The following is a 23,479-nucleotide window of genomic DNA, read 5'->3' on the forward strand; positions in this document are numbered from 1 at the left end:
GGAGCTACACAAACAGTTTACCAGGGGAGGAGGCATCAGAGCAGGGTTTGGGCTGGTTAACCAGCTACATAACAAAGAGGAGCCACCTGTCTTCAGGGACTATATAATTAAGAAGCTCTGCCACTAAAAAAAACAGGGAATTTTATTTCCACCTGCTGATGAAAAGGAAGGGCTGGGATTTGGTGTTTAATTTGCTTGTTTAAATGATGGACACATTCCCTTGTAAATAATACTGCTAACTGCTCTGCACAGCATCTGCATGGGGACAAACTTTGCCAGACCTGCAGCCCTTGTGGAAGAAACCCAGGATTTATCCCCCCTGTTCTGCAAGCAGGACAGAGACCCCGAGCGATGCGAAAAGCTGTGACCTGCAAACAGGTTTGGCCAAGTGTGACCCAGGGAACCCACTGGCTGCTGCTGATGGGACACCCACCCTGCCCGTGGAGGGAGATGCTGCTGCTGGTGTGGAGGAGGCCAGCCTTCCCGTGGAGCTCTGAGCCATCAGGGTGATAATTAGCCCTTTGATTTATTGGTTTTTAATTTGTGTGTGTGTGTGAGAGCCTTTTTTGCCTGTCCAAGAGGCCATATTGCACCTGCTGGGTACAGCACAAAGCACCATTTCACCCCAGCCAGAGCCTCCTGAGCTGGGCCCACAGCAGCTCCTCTGAGAAGCTGAACCAGATCCAGACCTGGCACAGCCGTGGGGTTCTTTTTGCCCACCTCCTGAGTTTTCAGTGGTCCCTGCACGTGCCCACTCCATGGCTGCTGGGTGGGAACAGGCTCAGAGCAGGACACGATGCAGGCAGCACCTCACTGCCCCAACTCCTCTCCCCACTTCTCTTTGGCAGTGAATGAAATTATCTGGGTGGTTGCCCACCCTGCTACCAGCCCAGGCACTCTGCAGGGGAGATGCAGAAAGCTTCAACTCATCCTGAGCTGCTGGAAAAGCTTTGAATAATAATAGTAATAATAATAGAAAAACAAACAACAGTAACAAAATAAAGAAACCAACTGAATGAGTTCTGGGGTTTGTTGGTTGTTTGTTTTGTTTTGTTGGTTGTTTTCTCTGTCCAGAAATGACAGAGGGAGGGGAAAAAAAACCAACCCAAACCCACCCCATGCAAATTATCAACAGGTCAAGGATTAAAAGATAGTTATGGAAAGAAGCCAAGCAAATTTGATCTAGCCCAAAGCTCATGTGAAATGCACCTAACAAGACCAGGATGCCAAGTGCACAACTGCTGCATTATTTTTCTTTATGTATAATTTCAATATATATATATATATATTTAAAATAATTAAATACAAAAAGCTACCTTGGAATAAAGTTAAGAGTGTGACAAGGGGGAAAAAAGTGGCAGCAGCCACCAGAGTCCAAACTGTCACTGGATTTGGCAGGTGATTTCCACACCCACCCTGGCTGAGCAGCCCACCCGAGTCATCTTTTTATTAAGCACGTGCTTAAAGGCTGAGTAGGATTTAAGCTGGTGCTTAAAGAGTTTCACTGACAGGAGCTGCTGTGCTGAACTAACTCCCAGCCCCTGCTCCTGCCACAGTATCTGTCTGGGTTTGGAAGCAGGACCAGATCCCAGGCTTGGGTCCAAAAAGGGGGTAATGGGAAAAAGGAGAAGTTGATAAAAGTGCTGATTAAGGTATAAACGAGTTCTGAAAGTTGTTTTGGTCAGTGTCACAGCCTTAATGTTATTTCCATGATATCTTCTTTTGTACTTAATTCCCTTTACAGGAAAAGGAAAAAAAAAATATCAAAAATCATCACAGAAGATTAAAAAATGTATATTATTTGCCTGTGAAACAGGAATCGTTCATAGCTCATCAAGTCTGGCAAGGAAATACTTTCTCATTCAGGGTTTTATCTGATTTCTTTTCATAATTTTATTTAATTTTTTTTAAATTTTTACTTTTTGTAAAAAAGTGTCTTACATACCTGGTAAACTAGAACAGCTCTGAAAGAAGCAAGAACTGGTCCACTGGTTAAATATTTATATCTGTTTTTCTTTCTTTCTTTCTTCTTTTTTGTTTTGTTTTGTTAAAAGAAAAATAAAAGAATAGGTTTGTACAGATTCCACAGACCAGAAGACCCTCTGAAGCAGCAAAGAACCTGCTGTCTGCTTGGAGTGAAGGTTTGTGTTTTTAAAAGTCTGTTAACAGGACAGAGAGGAACAGCTCCCCCAGGTTTCTCTGTATTTGGTATTATTTCTATTGGCAGGACAGGCCATTGCTCTGCTACGGGTGGTCAAGAGTTAAAAATTTGCTCTGGTAATCAAAGTTCCTGCAGGTGGGAAACTGGCTGCAAACATGAACCACTCAGCATCACACCTTTTTTACTTCCAAGACACCCAAAAAGGCCCATCTGCACAGCAAGGCCTACGTTGGCGTCTGCGTTCTGCTTAAATAAATAAATAAAATGAAAAGAAGCCCCAGAGTCACTGGTGGTGACAGAGCCACGGGGTGCAAACCAGCAGAGCATGAGCTGCTCCTGCATCCCCAGAGCCAAACCCGGCAGGACCCGGTGGGCACAGGATGGGCCGGGATGGGCCGGAGGGAGCTTGTCCGCGGCTACAAACTCACGGTGGCAAAATGGTGGCAAGGCTGAGTTTACATCCACTTTGAAACCGAGGGAGGGTGTTTACAGAGGGCTTCCAAACCCCAGGAAAAGGGGTCTCAGGCACAGGCTTTGCCAGGGGGCCGCGTGGGATGGAAGGATTAAAGCAAGCAGGAGGCTGGCTCGTCCAGCGAGAGACGCCGTTCCTGGCCTGGCTCTACATTCGATACATTCCTATGTTCTTGCAGTTAAATCTTTGAAGGAGAACCTTTTTATTATTATTATTATTTTCTTTTCTCTTTTTGTCCCTTTTTAAAAAAGTGCTTTGATGGGTTCTGCAGGAGGGAGGGATGCTCAGGGTTCGTTTTCTCTTTCGAGCGACAAACGAGAGTGACAATTTCTCTCCCTGGGAACAAACCTCCCCCTCCTCGAGGAAGTGCTACTTTCATTTACAAGTTCAGGGTAAACAGGTTTTTCAAATGTAAAGCAGTCTCAACTGTTTAAAGCACAACCATAGGCAACCAGAGGGAAGTGAGGGAAAAAAAAACAACAAACCAACAAGCACTTAGCAAGAATTAAATAAAGCATGTAATAAATACAAATTATAAACTTCTGTACAGAGGAGCAAGGGTTGTTTGGTTTGTGGGGTTTGTTTTTGTTGGGGTTTTTTTTTTTAATCATTTAATCAATATAAAAAAAAGTTTTTCTGTTTTGTATTTGTTTTCAGTGCATCTTCTTCCTCTTAAAATGCTGACCACTTTCCTTTCTGCACCTCCCAGGCTCGACAGAACACACACCCAAATGGCATAAAAGACAAGGTCTAACAAACCCCTTTCCAAAAAAACTCTAAAAAAATATTCACAGCCTCAAACATTTTTGTACATTTCAAGCAACAAAAGGTATAGAAAAAGGCACAAGTAACTGCATACATGTGGAGATAATACCAGACTGGGACAAAGAAAACCAGGAATCTTCCATGGGTTTGGTCATTCACTAGAGTGCTTCTTATAGCGATGATTATACGAAAGGAAATAAGTGTTGGAAATGTCTGTTGATTTTACATAGGAAGCCTAAAGGTGGAACAGACAGTGGAGACTTAAGTACTTCCTGTGTTTTCATCCACCTTGGTTTGAGTTTGACCTACATCAGCGTGCTCTAGGTGTGGGCTGCTCTTTCTGGAGCTTCCCCCTTGGCGACCAGGCTCTCCGGAGAGGTTTCTCCTCCTGCCAGGGAAGGGCTGGGCATGCGATGAGGGCTCAGAGAGGCAGCCAGTGCTGCTGCTTCGGTCCAAAGGCTGGGAGGGGAGATCTGAGATGAAAGTGCAGGATGATTCCAAAGAAGTGCTCGAGCTGCCGGATTTCTTCTTGCCTGGTTTTTTCATGGGTTCTTCCCCGCTCGTCGAAGACTTTGGGGAGCGCTCGTGGGCTGTGCTGGGGCTGGCGGGGGGCACCGAGCAGCCCGCCTGCTCCGTGCTGCTGGGCTCAGCCAGCATGGTTACCCTGTATTCCTCCTGGTCTGTCTTTTGCTGAAGCTCACTAGTCCTCATCTCTTCTAAGGAACCACTGCCCGTAAGCTCTGGGGACAGTGTGTATTTAGAAACCTTTGCAACCGGGGAGACAGACGCCGACGAAGGCTCCCGTGGGACCCGCGGTTCCTCGTCCCTCTCGGGAGCCTGGCTGAGCTCCACAAAGCAGCTGCCCCCAGAGGCAAAGTATCCTGCTTGGAGGGACACGACTGAGCTGGGCACCAAGCTAGGATGGGTGCTTGGCCTCGCCTGGACCATCTGGATGCCCCCGATGGGAATCATCGGGTAGGGGGTCCTGGTGAGCTGCTGTGAGTGCAACGGGAGGTGGCTGAAGACGTTCTCCTCACCTCGGCTGGGAGTGTGGACATGGATTTCATTAGGTGCCTGCAAGGGTCTGGAGCAGACAGGCTGCGTGACACCAGGTGAGCATGTTGGGCTTCGTGGTTCTATCTTCTGCACCAGAGAGGGAAAAGAAACAGCTGGATCAGCTCAATGTACAACATACAGCAGTAGCATCATTAATGCTCACTACAAGGTTTGGTTTTGTTAACATTGTTTTCTAATTTGAGGGATCAACCAACAAAGATTTGGATCCCCAGACCATTAAGGTAAGGAGGGACACCACCCACAGCATTTGCCTTTTGGGTATAAATAAGCCCATGGTCTGCTGGGACACAAATCAAGGGCTTTCATTCAGGCTGGGATCATTATAGAATCACAGAGTGGTTTGGGTTGGAAGGAACCTTTAAAGGTCATCTAGTCCAACCCCCTGCAGTGAGCAGGGACTGTCCAACCTGGTTTTGAATGTTTCCAGGGATGGGGCATCTACCACCTCTCTGGGCAACTTATTCCAGTTTTTCACCACCCTCATTGTAAAAACAAAATTACTCCTTTTATCTAGTCTGAATCTATCTTCTTTTAGTTTAAAACCCCTTGTGCTATCATCAGAGTTGCCTCTGAAACTCTGGCAGAGGATGCCAGTGTTTCCTGTCACACTGAGCCACACTGGATCCCTTTCTTACATGGGGTTTCTGAGAGCCCAAATTAAGGATATTTATTTTTACTGTACTTTCTAAAAGCAGGGTCACATCCTTACAGCTCCTAACTGCAGGGATGCTCTGGACTGAATGAGAGAGAGCATTAACTCTCCTTGGACACAAAGCACACCCATCAGTGTGGTCCCCACCACCACCCTCATGGTGTGGCCTGTAGAAAGACCCTACCATTTTACCTTTTCCTCTTTCTCTCTTGGTGCTTCACATAGTTTCCTAATGTAGGTCATGGAGAGGTATGTGACGCCCATCTACAAGGGCTGGAAGGAGGATCCGGGGAACTACAGGCCTGTCAGCCTGACCTTGGTACTGGGAAAGATCATGGAGAGGTTCATCTTGAGTGAGCTCACACATCAAGTGCAGGGCAGCCAGGGGATCAGGGCCAGCCAGCATGGGTTTATGAAAGGGAGGTCTTGATTGATCAACCTAATCACTTCCGATGACCGTGTGACCCGCCTATTGGGAGAGATGAAGGCTGTGGACATTATCTGCCTAGATCTTGGTAAGGACTTTGGCACCATCTCCCACAGCATCTCCTGGAGAAGCCGGTGAATCCTGACACAGACAAGTGTTCTCTTCACTGGGTAAAAAACTGGCTGGGTGGCCTAGCCCAGAGAGTAAATGGGGCCAAATTCAGTTGGAGCAGGTCACCAGGGGTGTCCCTCAGGGCTCAGTTTTGGGGCCAGTCTTGTTCAATGTGTTTATCAATGATCTGGATGAGAGGGTTGAGTACACCCTCAGTAATTTTGCAGATGACACCAAATTGGGTGGAAGTGTTGATCTGCTTGAGGGTAGGAAGGCTCTACAGAAGGACCTGGACAGGCTGGACTGATGGGCCAAGGCCAATTGTATGAGATTCAACAAGGCCAAGTGCCAGGTCCTGCATTTCCATCCCCATGCAACACTAAAGGCTTGGGGATGAGTGGCTGGAGAGATGCCCAGCAGAAAAGGACCTGGAGGTGCTGGTTGACAGCTGGTTTAACATGAGCCAAAAGTGTGCCAGGTGGCCAAGAAGGCCACCAGCATCCTGGCCTGCATGAGGAATAGTGTGGCCAGTAGGAGCAGAGAGGTGATGGTGCCCCTGTGCTGGGCACTGGTGAGGCTGCACCTCAGGTACTGAGATCAGTTCTGGGCCCCTCACTGTAAGAAGGTCATTGAGGTGCTGGAAGGTGTCCAGAGAAGAGCAACAAAGCTGGTGAAGGGTCTGGAGAACAAGTCATATGAGGAGAGACTGAGGGAACTGGGGATGTTTAGTTTAAAGAGGGGGAGGCTGAGGGGAGACCTGCCTGAGAGGAGGTTGTAGGAAGGTGGGAGTTGGGCTCTTCTCCCAAGTGAATAACCACAGAGCCAGAGGAAATGGCCTGAATTGTGGCATGGGAGGTTCAGACTGGATATTAGGAAGAATATCTTTACTGAAAGAGTGGTTGGACAGTGGAACAGGCTGCCCAGGGAGGTGGTGGAGTCACCATCCTTGGAGGTATTCGAGAAATGTGTCAATGTGGCACTTCAGGACATGCTCTAGTGGCTGCGGTTGTGGGGGGTTTTGTGGAGATTTTTTGGTGGACTGTGTGTGGTTGGTTGTGTTTGCTTGGGTTTTTTTTTTTTTGTTGATGGTTGGACTCAGTGATCTCAGGGGTCCTTTCCAACCATGACGATTCTGTGATTCTGTGACTAAACAGAAATGGATTAGTTAGTGATGAGGTTATAACTAAACCCCTAAACAAGAAGAGGAAGCAGCAGAAACTGGACTAAACTTTCCATTAAGATGGGTTAGATATAAAATTTGAGGATTCCCTGGGAGGCATGTATCTTTGCAGGATTATGGGGAATGGTGTGACCCTGCAAGCTGGATCTCCATGAAGATGCGACAGAGAAAAGCAGCACAAGAGAAGAGAAGAGAGAAAAAGCAAGAGCCAGTGAAGGTAAGTGTGTACGTGGTCAGCAGTTACAAGCCCAAACATTTGCTAAATTTCACTTATCCACTTGAAATCTTGGCAGAATTGCTGTAGGAATGCTGGGAAACCTCCAAACAAATCATCCCAGTGGTGCAACAGCCACCAGGAGACACTACCGACTGCGAGAGCCAGCAGGAAGAGAAATGGTCAGTCAGGCCTGATGCACAGACTGGGCAGAAAGGCTTTCTCTGAAGCCAAGCTAAGATAACCTCCAAGTTCCTAAGCAGTGCATGGGGGATCAGTTTTGAGCAAGATAAAGCTCTCAAATGGATATGGTAACTCCATCTCTGACCTTTCTGCCTCCCGTAACCTCCCCAGGGATGTAATTTTGCAGTGAAAGCCCAGCTGTCCATCTTGCTGGTGAATGGACAGTTCTGCAATCAGGTCTCGATCATTGCTTTGGAGGCACGTGAGGAAAGCAACAGTGGTGACTTTGGGTGCAGAAAAGGAGAGTGGAAGTTAAGCTGTGAAAGGGCAGATAAGCAGGGGTGCACAGTTCTGTGACTGTCTCCTACTGTGGACTAGAGATCTTAGGGGAGTGGCTACAAGTGGTGGCAGTGGGCAGTTTCCCTGACAGAGATGGCTTCAAGTTGAAGGACCTGGGTTTCCACAGCCCTGAGATGCACCACAAGATGTTAATTGACAGCAGAGGAAAACAGCATTAAGGAAAGCAAAAGTCTGGACCTAAACTAAAGGGAAGCCTCTGAGAAGAGAAGCCAAACAGAGTGGAAAGCAAAAAGAAGGCAGCACCAAAAGACAGTACGTGGTCATTGACGTGGATGAAACGCACACTGGGCAGCGTGGCTGTTCTGGAGAAGACCTGGGTCAGCATCTGCCGTGACAGATTCTCCAGGGGTTGTATAAAGGCCTCTCTCTTCCCAGTGCAGTCCCTAAGGGCTCGAGTCTCTCCTCACACCAGTTTCACAGCAGAGCAACTCCAGCAACTGAATCTCATGTTCATCAGCACAAATTACAGGAGAGCCAGGCACTTCAGTAGAAACGGGAAACGTTCCACCACACCCGACGTCTAATTTGCCTGTAGCAGTGGGAGGAACATGCAATTTTCCTTTACCCATAGGATTTGATATGTCCAGCAGAGAGATTAAATAATTTTCTGGACCCAGTGGGAAACACCTCTCTGTGCTGAAGAGAGAAGCGAGATGAAATCAGAGATGTCCAAACAAACATTTCTCAGCAGTTAATCTAACAGAGATGGTTGTGTAGAAACACAACCCAGGAGTCAGCAGTGCAATCAATGGCTGGTTCAGGTCTGGGTCAGGTCACTGACCAGTGAAAATGGTCACAGCTTCACCCCACCTGGGGAAGTCTTAGAAATGGGCATGAAAATCCCAGGGGGAAAAGAAGAGCCTCTTTGTGACAACCAGTCATTATTAAGGGGTTACCCTCACTGCTTGTCTCAGCAGAAGACTGGTTAAAAAAAAATCCCTTGGAGAAGGGACAACTTTATTTCTCTTCAAATGAGATGGGCAGGACCAAAATGGATTGAAAATCCATTGCTGCCTGCTGTCACTTTTCTCTGGGTCACCTGTGACATTGGTCACAGAGTCACTGTGCACTTCTGCATTGCAACCTTCACTAAAAAACATACCAGCAAATATACTGCAGGGACTGGAAAGCAAGAGGGGCTTTAACTTACCAGCTTGGACTCGTAGAGTTGGATGTTTTTGCCAAAGAACCTGTGAGGTAGAGGCATCGAAGATAATATCCCATGCTGGGCTTGATATGAGCTTTGAACTTTGTCATCTGCTGCTGATTTGCTAGTGCCAGGCAAGTCCTCTTTCCCAGGGGATGGGTACCTGGGGGACTCGGAACAGCCTGGAGACAAGACTTTCTTCAGAGCTAAGTATCTGACTGATGACACCTCCCTGCTTGGCGACGAGTGCCTCACAGGGGAGACTTCTCCTTCTGGTGGAAGGTACGTTCTTGGGGATAGCTCTCTTCTAGGGGAAAGATGCCTGCTGGGTGACAGCTCAAGCCTTGGTGATGCACACCTCAGTGGAGATGCCTCCCTCCTGGGAGAGACGCGCTGACAAGGAGACAATCCTCTCCCTGGAGACAGGCACCTTAGAGGAGACAGGTCTCCAGTTGGTGAAAACCGTTTCGGTGAAGTTTCATTTTTGGTTAATAGGTGCTTTCTTGCTAGCATTGGTCTGCTGCTGCCACCACTCCTGCCAGAGTCCTGGCTCGGAGACCACTTTCTTCTTGGGGAGTTGTCTTTTGAGATCGACAGGTCCATAACTAAGGACATTTGTGGCCTTGTGACAGTCTCTCTTTCAGCAGAAGCCAATTGTTCAGTGGAGGTCAAAGCTGGTCTGTGGACACTCAAGAAGCTGTGGCACACAGCAATGTCACTGCTGTCTGCTGACCACTTTGCTTCCAGCCCTGAGGAAGAGGCCTGATGGCCTTCTCCTGCTTTTTGGCTGCTGGAAACAGTTTCTTGGGCTAAGGACAATGCTATGTTGGTGCCTTCCTCTTGAGAAGATGGAGAGCCACCTGAAGAGTGCATTGGGAGGGTGGTATGTTTGCCTTCTGGCAACTTTAAAGGTGGCTCATCTTGGCTCTCCTCTTCCTCCTCATCTTCCTCATCTTCATTGTCATCATCGTCGTCAGATTCCTCTAGGTCTGAAAACTGGTGTTCCTCAATTGGCTCAGATCCCTCCCGCCCCTCAGAGTCCTGGAATAGGTCTTCACTGGTTCCTGCAGGGATGGGCAAACACAAAACAGAGAGTGTAAAACACACATACAGGGCTTCTTGTTGTGCTAAATCTGCTCAGAAGTCCTAAGGGGACAAAGTTGAGATGACCCAGCTGTTTCCTAGAGCTGATCATCTCATGCTTTGAAGCCTGCAGTCCTGCCCTCCGTGCCAGCTCCACTCCTGGTGATCCCAGTAGATCCCAGTGAGTCCCACTATTGGCACCTCCTGCTCTACCCTCATTTTGGTTCCAGCCATTCCTGTCAGTACCAGAGCCATTGGTGGCTGCTGCTGCTGTGCCCACACCTGCCTGCCTTTCTCCAGAAATGCAACAAGAAGGCTCTTACTAGATGCAAAAAGCCTCCCCGTGGGCTCTTTATGACTATTCGTTGCAATGATACCCACAAAACATCCACAGCTACCAAAGTACAGGAAAGCTGCTGGGATGATGATTCCCATCTCCACGTGTTGGGGTTTTTCCTCCCCAGATGATGTGGCAGTGAAACATGAGCAAAACAGGGCTTGGAATAAAAAAATGAACACCAGTGTTGAAAGAAGCTCTGTGGATGTTCCCTCATTTTGATCATTTCTAAATCTTCTCTGTGGAACAGGTTTGTGCTGCCTGGCTGTGGGAGGCCTGGTATGGGGATGCTTTGTCAAGAAGAATTTGTAAACAGTGAGGAGCATGTGAAGAGCAAATCCCAAAGGATTTGAAATGCATCTGCAGGGAAAGATGCAGCATCTCTCTTCCACTCGAGGGGCCAGCAGAAGCTTTCTGAGCTCAGTGCCAAGCTCCCAAGCAGATCTCTGCTGGCTCACCCACTGCTCTGCTCAGAAATACCTGCACTTGGCCCCGCACATATGCAGGGATCCTGCAGGAATGAAGCTCAGGCAGGAGAGATCCTTCGGGAACAGCCACTGGATGTCACTGCAGCTCAACACAACCTCACTCTCAGGAGGGGCTACTAAAATAGCAGTTTCTCAAACTCTGTGCCAAGCATCAAGGCGATGGGTGCAGAGCTGCTGGGACACACTTGGTCCCCAGCGTTGGAAGGAGATGGTGCTTTGACACCTGGGTGAAGCCACGGATCTCACTGGCCTCTGCTCCCTGTCAGTTCAGCCTAGGACACTGTTTCTCCTCTGAGGAAGGCTGGAATGTTTTTCATTTGGAGCTGTCATCTGCCAGCAGAATGTGCTGGAGGGGACATGAAGTGGAGCTGAGGCTGGGACTGGAGCACACCTGCCTGCCATGGGCAGGGTGGCTTTCACAAAGGGAGACATCACTGTGACCTGTTTACTTTGAATAACAGGGCCTTGCAAGTAAACGCTCATGGAATCATCAAAACACTGTTGGAAAAGACCTTTAAGATCATCAAGTCCAACTGTTAACCCAGCCCTGCCCAGGCCTCCACCAAACCATGTCCCTCAGCACCACATCCTTCTAAATCCCTCCAGGGATGGTGGCTCCACCACTGCCCTGGGCATCCTGGGCCACGGTCTGAAAACACTTTAGGGGAAGAAACTGTTCCTAATATCCAATCTAAACCTCCCCTGGCACAACTTGAGGCTGTTTCCTCCTGTTCTATCACTTGTTCCCTGGTAGAACAGACTGGCCCCCATCTCACTCCAACCTCCTTTCAGGCAGTTGGAGAGAGTGTGAAGGTCTCTCCTCAGGCTCCTTTCCTCCAGGAGTTCCTTCAGTTCCTTCATGAAGTATTTGGCATTACCAGTGAAATAAGACATGTATTTTTACCCTGGTTGATTATCCATCCCGGGGTCAGCCTGAAATGCATCTCGTTTGCTCCCCACCCCATTTCCAAAGTATCTGTTAACTAGTCCATGAAGGGTGACCTACTGCAGAGCTTGCACAGCCTGGAGCCCAAGTCAGCAACTCTCCACCAAGAGCCTGATCCACACTGGGAAATGCTTGTATAATTATGGTGTTTGCTGGACCAGGATCCAGTGGTGGTTTGTTTGCAAACTCCCAAAGGAACTGAGTTCAGAGCAAATATTATTCCAAACACCCAGTCCTCCCAGCTGCAGGGTGAACTGTGCATATTTCTGACTTGGAAAAGGAATGTGTTTCGTTACCAGAGCTATGAGCTACTCCCTGACTCTGGTTTCAGGGCTTGAGATCTCTGGGCTTCAGGATGGGGAGGCAGCTCCAGCCTCAGCCTCCCTGCCTGGATCCCAGAGCCCTGCCCTGGGTGGTCTCCCTTTTTTTTTAGTCACAGCCACACAAGGGACAGGGGCTGGGCCAGGACAGCCAGCAAGGTCAGAAGGGTTGGAGTGAGGGGAATGTGAAGGCAGCTCCCTTTTGGGGAGGGTTGTTTGTATTTGCCACCAAGGGGGATGTTGCAGGGCCAGCCCAAAGGGAGTTTGCTTTGGCCTCCTCACAGGGAGCTCAGCCCTGGCCTCTTGCCGTGCGTTTGGCTGAGCTGATGGGCAGAGAAAGGGCAAGTCAGGAGAAGGCAGAGAGGGAGGGAGAGATGGAGGGAGCCAGTGAAAACGTGCCCTGTTGATGGCTTTGTCCAAGGGCTGCATTTCATTACATGTGTGTTGTTCTAGGGTTATTCTACCGAACTGGTGCAATCCCACCGAGCAAAACCGATGCAGGAGTGAAGAATTATGCTCCAATCTCCTTTTATAGTAACAACCCTTACTTTCTCCTGCCCCTTAAATAGAAATAAAAACAATCAAATGAAATATAACTCTAGTTTAAAATAATCCAGGGAGTTTCAGGAACTGCTGCTCCCTCTCTGCCTGCCCCCAAAGGCAAGCACAGCAATCTTCCTGTGCTAGGTTGTGTCACATGGAAATAGTTTTGTTTTGTTGTTGTTGGGCTTTTTTTGGTTTGGTTTTGTTTAATTAAATAATCCTTTCTAGACCCTGTTCTGAGCCTCTTCACAAAGAAGAAAGAAGACACTGTGGTTACACAGGGGAAGGCTCCCTGCAATCCACTACTCTGAGAACAGGGGATGTGTGACACAGCTGTGGGCTCTGCTTTCTCAGGCATCTTTCTGCCATTTTTATGTCATTTTCTAATCCATCCAAATATCACCAACCACTGTCCTACAAAATATGATTTTCTGACCATCTTCTTGCCTGCTTTACTTAGTATTTACTTGGCATTTCTCAATAATGGGCCTCCTTACTCATGGGGCAGAACATCTGATATTTCAGCAAGTCCAGGGTGACCTTTAACCAGGTGAAAGAGGAGTTGGAAGGAAAGGAAACATCCTCCAAGACTACACCTTCCCATTTTCACCTTTCTGCATTCCTTCCTGGCAGACTGTCCCCTTTACACAAACACAAATGGCCTTCATCAATGGGAGGAAATGGGGACTGTGTATTTTTTGTAATTCTAAAATTACACAGGCTGCTTGCATAATGCCATGAGGTTCAGCCAGTGCAGCACATTTCAGTGAGCAGCTGTGTGGCCAACAACAACAAGGAGAGAGAAGCCCTTTCTGAAATGAAAGGGTTCCTGTCCCCTGCCCTCCAGGTAGGGCCCATCTGTGCTGGGCTCAGGAGGTTTCCAGCCACCACGTCCTCAGTGACCAGAAGTCAGACATCAATGATTCAATAATGGCCAAAAAAAACCCCATCCCCCAGCTGAATGTCCCAACCTTTCTGCTGACCTGGGGATGCCAGGCAGACCTTCCTTAGGGTTTTATCTTCTCTTTCCACAAGACAAAAGTCTGGGAGCAGCTCAGGCTCACCACATGCCAGCTCTCCATTTTTGCAATGGGGTTTCCCACCATCCTGAGTGCACTAATATTAACTCTGTATGAGCCCAGGGATGAGTGACTGAAGGAAATAATGAATGAAAGCCTTTCCCTGGACTGGGGAAGTGAGCCCTTGCTGTTCTGTCCTCAGAAGCCTGCAATTACGTGTAACATAAATAGGAATTCTTATTTGCAGGTTTTCAAAAGTGACACTCAATTAATATGATTCATTAGTTCTAATTGACTATAATTGAAAGCTTTAAAATAACAGTTGTTCTTTTCAGAGTCATGCAACCAACATTTCAGGAGCCACTTCCCTCTTTCCATATCAAGCCTGGATCTGCAGAAGCATCACCAATGGGTGGCATAACAACAGGAGACCAGCAGGGAATTCATCAATTAATTTGAGTTCTCAATCCCACACTGGAACAGCCTCCCACTGCTCACCCCATGCCAATGCTTTTCCCTTGGGGCAGCTACTGCAAAATCCCCAACCAGGTTTCCTTGGCCATGTCCCCCTTTGGAAAGGCCACAGCCAAGTACAGCATGTCTCTGTCTGGTCAAAAGGTTGAAGAGGTGGAGAAAAGCCAAGAGCTGCAGCAGAGTTAAGGGCAGCAAGCCATGCCTGGGGGCAGTGCCACACTGCCAGGAGGTCAGGTAGCCTCAGCCGTGGTTAGATGTTTATTCTCCATGGCCTGGGAGGGCCCTTTGTTCATCCCTCTACACTTCAGGAGAGGCACTGGGAAAGGGGACACCAGTGACTGGCAATGCCATAGGGCTCTTTCTTCCATGTCTTTGTCCCCTGACCACCCAGATGACTGAACCAGAGCCTGAGCCAAAAGGGCACAGGACCCCTGCACTGGGAGATCACTAAGGTTTGGGACTGGTTAAGCAGCAGGACTTCTCACATATCTCCTACTGCTGGCAAGTTTAGACCTGGTCAGTTCAGGTCAAGGACAGCTGCATCAGCCCTCCAAGGCACATTTGTCCCAAGACAGTGTCACAAGCCCTGCAGCCCCATCATATGGCCCTGCACCCAGCCCTCTGTGCCTTCAAAACAGGACAGACACATCCAGGCTCCTCCTTGGGAATCATGCTGGGACTATGCTAATTCAGTGCTCAGTGTGTTTTTGGAAGCGTGGTAGGTGGCACGAACCACAGATGTCTTGTTGACCACTCGTGCAGTTTAAGTTGGGATGATGACGTGCCAGTGCCTGCAAATGTCCCCAGCACTGTCCAATTAACCACTGTGGAGATGTTCCAAGGATACAGCACGTTGTGGGAGACAACATTTCTGAGCTTCAACAGGCAAAAGCTGAGAATAAAAGCCCTCGGGGTTGCCAGTGGCCAGGGATGCACAGGAGGCACAGTGTCCCCAGCCCTGAGACTGCACTGGGAGCTCCCTCCAGAGAGGCTGCAGCAGAGCAAACCCCATTCCCACCACAGGCTGGCAGGGAAACACACTTTGGGATTTTTTGATTACCTATAAGGGAGGCAGCATGTGACACTCACTGCCCATGGAACCAGCCCCTTTCCCCATGAAGCTGCTGATGGACCTGACCTCAGCAGGGGAGCAGGGTGATAAGCACTGTTTGTTGTTCCTGCCGAGTTAACATTCCCTGGCTCCCAGCACCGACTCCAGAACTTGCTCAGCTGATGTTCACTTTATAAAAATAACCCTGGCGCCGTGTGTTTTATGAACTTCAGTTTAACCCGTTGTCAACAAACCCTTGTGGGCTGCGGTGGAATGAACTGCAGGGGCAGGGGAAGCAAAATTGTTTGGGGTGAAACAGGAAACAGGAGGGGGAAAGAAAAAAATGAAAATGCTCGAGAGCCACAAGAGCTGGGATTTCACACTGGGATTTCTGGGGTGGCAGCCAGGAGGGGTCAACAGTGTCATGAGCAGCCAGCAAGGCAAACAGAAACCACCACCCTGCTCTGTGGCACCAAGTGTTTTATCCAGGAATAAACACCCTGTGACTGAGCCAGGGCTGTGCTCCCAGAGCCTCTCCCTCCAGAGCTGCTAGGTGCCCTGCTGCCCAGAAACACAGACGACCTGTTGAATGCAAATGCAGGTGACCCAATGTTTCAGGAGGACTTGGGATCTGCTACCCCAAAGGCTTCTTCCCCAGCATTCCCGGGCTGTGGCTTCAGCCCTGAATGCTCAGGGTCTTGCTAAAGGAAACAGAATAACAATCATAAAAACATCTAAGTGTTCTCTGGAGACCCATAAGCTAACCCTCCACAGCTGTCAGAGCACAGCCTCCAAGCTTTTTCAGCTAAGTATATATGTGGCTTCTCCATATTCCTTCATCTCTCTGCCTGGAGATCTCCCTCACCATTCCCTCCCCATTGCTGATGGACACAGGAGTGCTCATGGTCACCATGCTCCTGCCTGATGCTGCCCAGCCTCCCTGAGAAGAGAGGAGAGCTGCTTCCCAGGATGACTTGACGGAAATTCAGCTGCAGATACTATAAACCAGGCAGGAAATTACTAAATAGGAGAGTCACGCATCCTCCTCCTGAAAGCACAGGCAGAACCCTGAATTTACAGAGTCCTACACAGACTTGGTGTGTGTTTGTGCATAAGTAGATAATATAAAGTAGATAAAGAAATGAGCAGGTGAGTCAGAGTAAACCTATCTTCATGTTAAGCAGAATAATGCCATTAAATGTCAAAGCACCATGTTACTTCAGTCCTGCTGGCTCCTTCCCTGCTGAGCAATATTCCATGTCATTACTGACCCAGGTGATTCATGTTCCTCCTACACAGGCAAAAGACCCACGAGGTGAGGGATGAGGGAAGCAGGGGTCCCCATGCTGCTCCCCCCATTCCAGCATGCTGGGATCCCCAGCAGTGCTGAGGGGTTCATGCTGGGTCTGCTGGCAGGGATGGGAGCAGCTCATGAATGTACCAGTCCCTCCAGACAAAGCCCAGGTTTGCACTGGAAATTTGGAGTCTCCTGGGATCAGCTAAATACAGTTAGATGGGCAGGTCCCTAGATGATCCTTATGGAAAATTATTTCTCTGGAGAATTTTCAGGAGGAAGGTGTCTCTGCAGGAGCATCACCCCAGCCTGCATGGGCCAGGCACTGCAGGGTCACCCCCAGGCTCATGCTCAGCAGTTCAGCTCCATTCAAACATGCTGCCAGCTCCTGACCAAGGGGCCAGGTCTGATGTTTCTCTTCCACCCACCAGCAGCACTTTGCAGCACCAAAGTGGGGGTTCATAGCTTCATGCAATGCATCCTGTGGAGTCTGGCTTTGCTGTCTGGGAGACTCTCTGTACAAATAGGAGAGACCCTGGGTCCTCCCCAGCCTGTCACTCAGGATCTTGAATTTCCTTGAAACACCAAGAAACACCTTCTTGCACCACAGATCCACTCTTTATTATCATAAAATCACTGGATGGTTTGGGTTGGAAAGATCATCCAGTCCCATCCCCTGCACAGGCAGGGACACAGCAGCCCAGGTTGCTCCAAGCCCCATCCAACCTGCCCTTCAACACTGCCAGGGATGGGGCAGCCACAGCTTCCCTGGGCAACCTGGGCCAGGCTCTCACCACCCTCATGGTGAAGAATTTCCTCCTAATGTCCAACCTACATCTCCCCTCTTCCAGTTTAAAGGCCATTACCCCTTGTCCTATCATTCCAAGTCCTTGTAAATAGTTGCTCCCCACCTTTTCTGCAGCCCAGGCACTGGAAGCTGCTCTAAGGTCTCCCTGGAGCCTTCTCTTCTCCAGGCTGAACACCCCCAGTTCTCTCACCACATGCAGCACTCAGAGGATGCTCCTGGCCTCTCCATTTACTCTTCCCTCTGGCTCAGGCAGCCAAAACACTTCAGACAAAGAAGAACAACCCCCAGCAGGGAGACAAGGGCTCACAGGTGCTGGAAGGAGTCTGGGGTGAACAAAACTGCTTCACATCTTTGAAAGGATGACCTGCAGAACACATCTCCTGCCCAGATGGGTCTTGCCCTCTCTTAGCAGCAATAGCAGGTTTATAACATGAAAGATTTTACCTTCTTCGGCTTCCAGATCCACCAGTGAAGATACCAACACACCCATCTCCTGACATTTTTTACTGTGGGCCTTTGACTTCATATGTTTAGTCAGATTCCCTGAAAAGAAGCAGAAAGTAAATTTTGGTCAATATTACTTTTTTGGGTTTTTTTTTTGGTTGTTTGTTTGTTGTTGTTGGTTGTTGGGTTTTTTTCTATTTTGCAAGCTCAGTAGTAACAAGTTTACAGTTTGGCCCTGAATCAGACAAAGGAGGCCTCTGACTCTCCCCAAATCACTGCCTATTGAAAGTGCCCCATGACATAAGGTTAAATCCTTCCTTTTGTCCCTTTGCTGCTGCACTGGGGTGGAACAGGACTTGCTGGCAGGCTTGGGTCACCTCTCAGGTGTTGTGAAACCTGAAATAGCAGTTGGGTACACCTCTGGGTTTAGGGGGGAGAAAACTCCTGGGCTGCTTTCAGCTGTGATGGGACAGCAAAGAAAAATGGGAAAGTAGGGAAGAGAAACACATCCCAATCCAGCATAACCAGGGAAGCTACTGATGGTCCCTCCTTGGAAGTGTTCTAGGCCAGGGGGGATAGGACTTTGAGAAACCTGGTCTAGTGAGGGGTGTCCCTGCCCATGGCAGCAGGTTGGAACTAGATGAGTTTTAAGGTCCCTTCCAACCCAAACCAGGCTGTGATGATATGATTTTATGATCACCTCCCACCTCATCCCAGCAGCCATGGTCACCTTAGGAGCTCCTTAGCCCCACAGGACAGCCTGGTACTACCAAAATGAAATGCAAGTGTGAGGGAAAAGCCCTGTCATCACCCTCTCCCTCCAGCAGGATGGCTTAGATGCTCTGGCATGCACTGAAGCAGCAGGAAAAAGTTCTCAGCATCCTGGAGCAGGGGCAGTCATGGATACCCACCCTCTGAATGCCTGGGCACCAGGATTTGGCAGCACAGAGCAAACCTGCTGAGCACTAAGGAGGCTTCCTCAGGGCTGGGATGGAATGAGCTGCCCCTTCCAGGGGGGGTCTGGGGTGTGGAGCATTGGTTGCTGCTTTGGGACAGGGTGATGGGATCACTCCTGGGCATGCCAGCCTCACAGGGTGCTTCTCTCACTCCCAAATTACAGGTGGGCTAATTAGACAGTTATTAACCTTGCTTATATCTAAGGGAAATGCTGAACAAGGGGAACATTTGTTGAGGGGAAAAAAGAACAGACAGAAAAAATAAAGAGTAGGAGAAATAAAGAAAAAAATGTTCAGTTTTTCCCTTTCCTCTCTCATGACTCATCAGGCCTGACCTGATGCTGGGGATGTTTAGTGTGAGGAAGAGGAGGCTGAGGGGAGAGCTCATCAGTCTCTGCAACCACCTGAAGGGTCATTGCAGAGGTTGGTGCTGGTCTCTTCTCACAGGTCATTAGTGACAGAAGAGGAGGGGAGGGCCTCAAGCTGCACCAGGGCAGGGTCAGACTGGACATTATAGAAAAGTTTTCCCAGCAAGAGTGGTCAGACCCTGGGACAGGCTGCCCAGGGAGGTGGTGGAGTCACCATCCCTGGGTGTGTTGAAGGTGGTTTGGATGTGGTGTTGGTGGAGATGGTTTAGGGGAGAACTTTGTAGAGCAGGGATGATGGTTGGACTGGGTGATCCCAAGGGGCTTTTCCAACCTGAATGGCTCTATGATTCTGTGATTCCACACCAAGGGCTGCTTAATTTCCCAGCAGAGCCCTGGAGATAGCTGAGTCCTCCAAACCCACCACAGCAGCACAAGGTGCCACGAGTTTCCAGATTCACCCACACTTTGAGGGTGGTGCTGAACACCAGGCTTGTTTTTTTGCCCAGAAAATAAACTAAATAAATAAACAAAATACACAATAAATAAAATAAAGAGGAAAAAATGAGTTTTCACACTTGATTATACCTTGAAGCCAAGGAATAAAGTCCCTCAGCTGGTTTCCTGCAATGCATTGAGTCACCTGGCCCCTGGACTGGGTGGGAGCATATAGGGCCTCTATCAGCCTCTCCTTCCATGATAGATAGATAGATAGATAGATAGATAGATAGATAGATAGATAGATAGATAGATAGATATTAGCAACTGTTCATTGGGACAGAGAATGACCCATGACACCCTCACCTCACAGAGAGTGCCATAACCATCTATCTACCCTGTCAGTTTCTCTTTAGCCCATGAATTATGTATTTAGCCCATTTCATACAAAATGGAATAGCTCCAACAAAAGAGAAACAAAGACTGACTAGAAATCCTTCTGAATCCTTCTGAACACCGACCTAGGATGTGGGTTCAAAAGTTATTTAATAATTTAAATGCAAGAAAATGTCTCCAATAAGAGAGGTTTATTCTTTTAAACTTCATGCCTAAATACCCCCAGCCCCATGGTTAGGGCACTCAGGTATGAGCATGAGGCCAGCTTGGCTCAGGACCTTGCTCTCAATCAGACCTCTCTTTCTCCACTTTGGATCAGGGATTTTGTCATGGACCCAAAGACACCCAGTCAGACAACAGTGTGTTCTCCTGGACACCTCTGGTTCCAGTGAACCACCACTGGTTTAAAGTGAAAAACTCTTTCACTGAAAAGCATCCAACAAGTCCAAATTGTGGCCTCACGGATCTGGAATTTAATTCTGGACTTAACTAGCAAAGATAAATTGACTCAGGCTGTTGAACTCAAATCCTGCTGCTGCTGCCTGTCCATCATGGCACATCACAGCTTGGCTGGCAAGAAGGACCCATCTTTGCTCAGTTACCACAACAAAATCCCTGACTGGATTCCCTCCAATGAGGATAAACACAGAATAGAAGCCCAAGGAAATGCTCAGTGTGAGCAGGGGGTTGTTGGTTAAACAACCAGCAGAGCAAAAGTTGTCTGTGGCACCTCAGGAACTGGGCTGTGAGCCCCACAGTGGGAAGAGTGGGGAGGAGAGGAACACCAGGCATCTTGGTGCTACCAGAGCCCCAAAACAATCTCATAAGTTCACCATGAATGACACACAGAATCCCAGACTGGCTTGGGTGGGAAGGGATCTTAAAGATTATCTAGTTCCAGCTCCCTGCCATGGGCAGGGACACCTCCCACCAGCCCAGGCTGCTCCAAGCCCCATCCAACCTGCCCTTCAACACTGCCAGGGATGGGGCAGCCACAGCTTCCCTGGGCAACCTGGGCCAGGCTCTCACCACCCTCACAGGGAATAATTTCTTCCTAATGTCTAACTTAAATCTCCTTCTTCCAGTTTAAAGCCACTTCCCCTTGTCCTGTCCTACATGTCCTTGTAAAAATCCCCTCCCCAGTGAGGGCTAAACCAGCAGGTGCAACATCAACAACAATGTTTTGGGCATGACTGCAGCTGCCCTGTATTCAAGGGAAGGCCTCTGGTCCTCAGGGCCATACAGTGGCCACCTTGGCCACATCAGACGTTCAAAGGCTGGTTAGACACACAAGACCTCCCAGTTGCTTTAGCTCCACTGCTGTCCAGAGAACACACTCTCCCTGCTGCTGCTGCAGGACCTGGGCAGACACAGGGAGCCCCAGGGTTGCTCCTGCAGCCTGCAGATCCCTACCCATAGAACCACAGAATGTCTTGGATTGGCAGGGATCTCTAAAGCTCACGTAGTCCAACCCCCCTACAAAAAGCAGAGACATCTCACACTAGAACAGATTGCTCAGAGCCCCATCAGGCCTGACCTTGAGTGTCTCCAGGGATGGGGCCCCCACCACTTCTCCAGGCAGCCTCTTCCAGTGATCCAGCACCCTCACTTTCTCCTAATGTCCAACCTAAATCCACCCTTTTCCAGCATAAAACCATTACCCCTTGTCCTGTCATTACCTGCCCTTGTGAACAGCTCTTCCCCAGCCTTCTTAGAGGCCCCTTTCAGGTATTAGAAGGTGCTATAAGGTTCCCTCTGGTGTCTTCTCTCCTTCAGGCTGAACAGCCCCAACTCCCTCAGCCTGTCTTCATAAGAGAGGTGCTCCAGCTCTCTGGTCTCCCTCATTGTCCCCCTCTGGACAGGCTCTAACAGGTCCACATCCTTCTTGTGTTGGAGGCTCCAGAGCTGGATGTCATACTCCAGGTGAAGTCTCAGCAGGGCAGAGTAGAGGGGCAGAATCACCTCTCTTCATCTGCTGGCCAGACTTTTTGATGCAGCCCAGGATGTGCTTGGTCTTCTGGGCTGCATTTCCACATTCATGGCTTTTGATCCACTAGTACCCCCAGGTGTTTTTCCACAGGGATGCTGTCTAGCATGTCTTCCCCCAGCCTGTATTGATATCTCTGGTTGCCCCAGCCCAGGTGCAGGAGCCTTCACTTGGCCTTGTTGAACCTCATGAGATTCACCTGGGCCCACTTCTCCAGCTTATCCAGGTCCCTCTGGATGGCATCCTGTCCCTTTGGCACATTGACCACACCACCCTGCTTGGTGTCACTGGGAAACTTGCTGAGGGTGCTCAATGCCACTGTCATTATCATTAATGAAGATATTAAACAACACTTGCCACAGTATGAACCCCAGAGGACACCACTTGTCACTACTTTCCATCTGGACATGGAGTCATTGACCACCTACCCTCTGGATTCCACCACCCAGCCAGTTCCTTATCACTGAATCACCTGTTCTGCACATCTGCTTGGCCTCAGCTCCACCCTGAGCAGCAGTCTGGGTTGACAAACCCTACCAGAAGCCATCAGTGTGAATTTATTTCCCTTCACTGGGGGCAATTGGCCCTTCCAAGGCAATGCCAGGGCTTCTCCTCTGCCTTTCCCAGCCAGGCTGCCTGCCCAGGAAGCAGCTGGAAGGCCCTGCCTGGGCAATGCCAACCCTCTCCCCTTACCATGCCAATGAGTTTATGCAAAATACCAAAGGACAATCCACAACAATGGTACCTTCTTCCCTCTTCTGCTTTTCCCTGCTCTGCTTCCCACCTTCCTTCACCCTCCTTTGGTGAGATCAGGCAACACCCACATGCACTGAGGAACCAGAGAAGCCTGCAAAGCCCTCGGAGCTGATCCCCCCAGTGCATGGTCTGTACATGCACAGCACCCTCTAAGCACACCAAGGAGAAGTTCCAACACAACAGGGATGCTGTTCTCTCAGGGAGGTTCATGCAGGGAAGAGCCTCTGAGGGCTGGATTCTCATCTGACCAAAGTTCGCATCATATAAAGAAGTTAAAGGCTCGAGGCTCATTGCTACTAGCTCAGGAGCTGAGTTATCATCCTGGGAGCAATTTGGAGGACAGTGACATTTATCTGATCAGGGCTCTTCTTACAGTTTGTGCCTTTAGATCTGTTCATTGACACTGGCAGGATGAAATGCACACTTGAGAGAACCCAAGGGAGGCTACAAGGATGATGAAGGGCCTGGAACACCTGCCTGGGGAGGAAAGGCTGAGAGAGCTGGGGCTGTTCAGTCTGGAGAGGACTGAGGGGGATCTAATTCATGCCTATAAATACATGAGGGCAGCAAGAAGGCAGGACAAGCTCTTGTCACTTGTGCCCTGGGACAGGACGAGGGGCAATGGACCCAAACTGGAGCCCAGGAAGTTCCAGTTCAACATGAGGAAGAACTTCTTTGGTGTGAGGGTGACAGAGCCCTGGGACAGGCTGCCCAGAGAGGCTGTGGAGGCTCCTTCTCTGGAGACTTTCCAGCCCTGTCTGGATGCCTTTCTGAGGGACCTGCCCTGGTTTGGGTCCTGCTCTGGCAGGAGGCTGGACTGGATGATCTTCAGAGGTCCCTTCCAACCCCTGATGTGCTGGGATTCTGTGAAATGCTAAAGTCCTTTGGCAAATTTCCAGTAAAATCAACATGACTTTGCCTAAGTAAAAGCTGGATATGAATCCTTACAAGGAACAACTCACTGTTGCTTGTTGCCTTACAGACTTCTGGCTCCCATCTTAAACAGCCCCAAACCAACCCACACA

The 23,479-nt window shown here is 49.2% G+C and overlaps 1 protein-coding gene across 1 annotated transcript in view; it reads right to left on the bottom strand.

The window, feature by feature from the left end:
* Window positions 1-3,433: 3,433 nt before the first annotated feature.
* The window catches only part of HIVEP3 (human immunodeficiency virus type I enhancer binding protein 3), a 67,450-nt gene continuing 47,404 nt past the window's right edge, over window positions 3,434-23,479 (bottom strand). The window contains exons 4-6 of the mRNA XM_009995148.1: window positions 17,557-17,655; window positions 8,753-9,813; window positions 3,434-4,541 (exon numbers count right to left, since the gene is read on the bottom strand). Coding sequence (XP_009993450.1) covers window positions 3,660-4,541; window positions 8,753-9,813; window positions 17,557-17,655 — 2,042 coding nt within the window. The 3' untranslated portion in view covers window positions 3,434-3,659. The remainder of the gene's footprint in view (window positions 4,542-8,752; window positions 9,814-17,556; window positions 17,656-23,479) is intronic.

Source organism: Chaetura pelagica, unplaced genomic scaffold (assembly GCF_000747805.2).
Source record: "Chaetura pelagica isolate M959 unplaced genomic scaffold, ChaPel_1.0 scaffold273, whole genome shotgun sequence".
Taxonomy (NCBI): Eukaryota; Metazoa; Chordata; class Aves; order Apodiformes; family Apodidae; genus Chaetura; species Chaetura pelagica.